Source organism: Penaeus chinensis, chromosome 10 (genome assembly GCF_019202785.1).
Source record: "Penaeus chinensis breed Huanghai No. 1 chromosome 10, ASM1920278v2, whole genome shotgun sequence".
Taxonomy (NCBI): Eukaryota; Metazoa; Arthropoda; class Malacostraca; order Decapoda; family Penaeidae; genus Penaeus; species Penaeus chinensis.
The window spans coordinates 36,853,757-36,856,007 of NC_061828.1; the positions used below are offsets into that span (position 1 = coordinate 36,853,757).

The 2,251-nt window shown below is 35.9% G+C and overlaps 1 protein-coding gene across 1 annotated transcript in view; it reads right to left on the minus strand.

The window, feature by feature from the left end:
• Positions 1 to 921: 921 nt before the first annotated feature.
• LOC125029960 (probable methyltransferase-like protein 24) overlaps positions 922 to 2,251 on the minus strand; it is a 3,480-nt gene continuing 2,150 nt past the window's right edge. The window contains exons 4-6 of the mRNA XM_047620153.1: positions 1,919 to 2,129; positions 1,549 to 1,664; positions 922 to 1,139 (exon numbers count right to left, since the gene is read on the minus strand). Of these exons, the coding sequence (XP_047476109.1) occupies positions 935 to 1,139; positions 1,549 to 1,664; positions 1,919 to 2,129 (532 nt within the window). The 3' untranslated portion in view covers positions 922 to 934. The remainder of the gene's footprint in view (positions 1,140 to 1,548; positions 1,665 to 1,918; positions 2,130 to 2,251) is intronic.

Below are 2,251 nucleotides of genomic sequence, written 5' to 3' on the forward strand. Positions count from 1 at the left end.
ATGACCCCGCAACCTGAAGCTCAGCGTACCTCCCAGGTTGGGCATGCCCAGGTCCGCCGCCTTGTCCGCGCTCTTGGACAGCGGGCTCCCCTCGTTCCCTGCGCGCTTACACAGCGCTCGCCTACTTAAGCCGCACAGGCCGCTAGCAATGATAATTGCCGATTATATGTTTCGTTTTTTGATGATCCGAGAACGATGAAGCCCATGAGGTTCCTCCGTCAGTATATCAAATGTCATTTCATAGAAAAGGGGCGCCGCACTTCCAACAGGTGTCGCCACTCCAGTTACAGAGCAGCGAGGAGGGTTGAATCATATATACATATATATATATATATATATATATGTGTATATATATGTATATATATAAAATGCGTGCGTGTGTGTATATATAGATAGACAGATAGATAAATATATATACTCATATATATACATATATACATATATGTGCGTGCATGTGTATATTGTAGATGTATATGTATGTGTATATATATGTATATATATTTATATATAATATATATGTGTATATATATACGCATATATATTATACATACATATTTATATAATATATATTTATATATATACATATATATATATATGATTCAAAGAAGCATGTATACAGACACACATAGACATACAAACATACACAAGCATATATATATATATATATGTGTGTGTGTGTGTACATATACATACCTACACAAATGTATATGCATATATATATAAATATACATATATGTATTTGTATATTAATGAGTGTATATACATTTAATATATATATATATATATATATTTCTATATATATATTCATGTGTAAATATATCATATTATATATGGTCTTAGCGTTTTTTCTATGGAACTTTTAAAAAAATGAAAAGGAAAAATATTAAACCACATCCATTAGTAGTATTTATTTCAAGCTTCACATTTATTACGACTATGAAATTTCTATTTCACTATAAAATTTATCCTGTAATTCTTTATGGTCATTTATATTCATCTTCTTCAGGTGTGTATTTACAAACAACATTTCATAACAGGTGTGAAAAGTCCTGTTGGCGAACTTAACATATTTCGGATGAAAAATATTAGGTTCGTTGTACGTCAGATGGAATCCTCGATCTTCTAAACCTCTTAGCACCCTGCCGATATAATTTTAATTTGTTGTTATTTGATGATAGCGAAGTAGCTTTGGTTGGGAAGGAGGAGGGGATGTACAATTTGACCTCATCAGCGTAAAAATGATCTAAGTTTTATGAGTGTTAACAAGGGATATTTCGTCAACTCCTTATTAGGGAATGTCACACACCCTGGTCGCAATGCCCCTACAGCTGGTGATAACCATACTTATTTATAATTATTGATAGTGATGATGACTTTCTTTCATAATAATTACTCTTATCACAAGTATTACAGAATAAGTCTAATGGCTATTAGCGTGACTACCCTCATTACAAAGGATATTTAGTTTACCATTATAGTGTTCATGCATCTTAGGTTACTTTTATCGATATAAAATTAAATTGGCATATAGAAACAAACACAATGTACCTCGTATACTTCTGAAGTGTTAGGCTGAGAGGGAGACCGGTGTCTAATTGCGGATCCAGGAACACTCCGAGGTGAATCTCCATGGAGAGTTGTTTCGTGCGTTCTAGAACATCGGTCTGGGGGAAAAACGAATGATGTTATGATTGATTAGTTTGTCTGGTCGCTTTAACACCCGTTCCATTGATCACGTGCATTTATTAATTAAACTAATAGCTATAAAATCAACTATCAGTATCTGAATTCGCAAATAAAAATACCCCGTTACATTACATGGCCTCAATTACCAGTTATACCAAGTTATCAAATCAGTTCTCAGCATATGAATTCTCAAATAGAAGTAACCGTTGTGTAACATGGTAAGAGAAACTACCTTGAATATCGAGTCCTCGAAGATCTCCCACTCAGGGCCATCGACGTCGATCTTCAGAACATCGACGTTGGCTTTAGGGTGACCGAGAAGGTACATGATGTTATCGAGCGGCCGGTACAAGTAGATGTACTCGCTCTTCGTTTCTGGGTCATAGGTTCGCTCGACCTTCACGCTCCTGCCAGCTGCCAGGCGGAGTCGAAGGAATGTCACTCTGTGGAAGTAATGAGAAGGTAATGCACACAAATGTGCGTGCGCAGACACATACACACACACGCTTATATATGTGTACCCAGGGCAATAGTAGGGGTAAGTGCCCATCTTTTAAGAACTGTT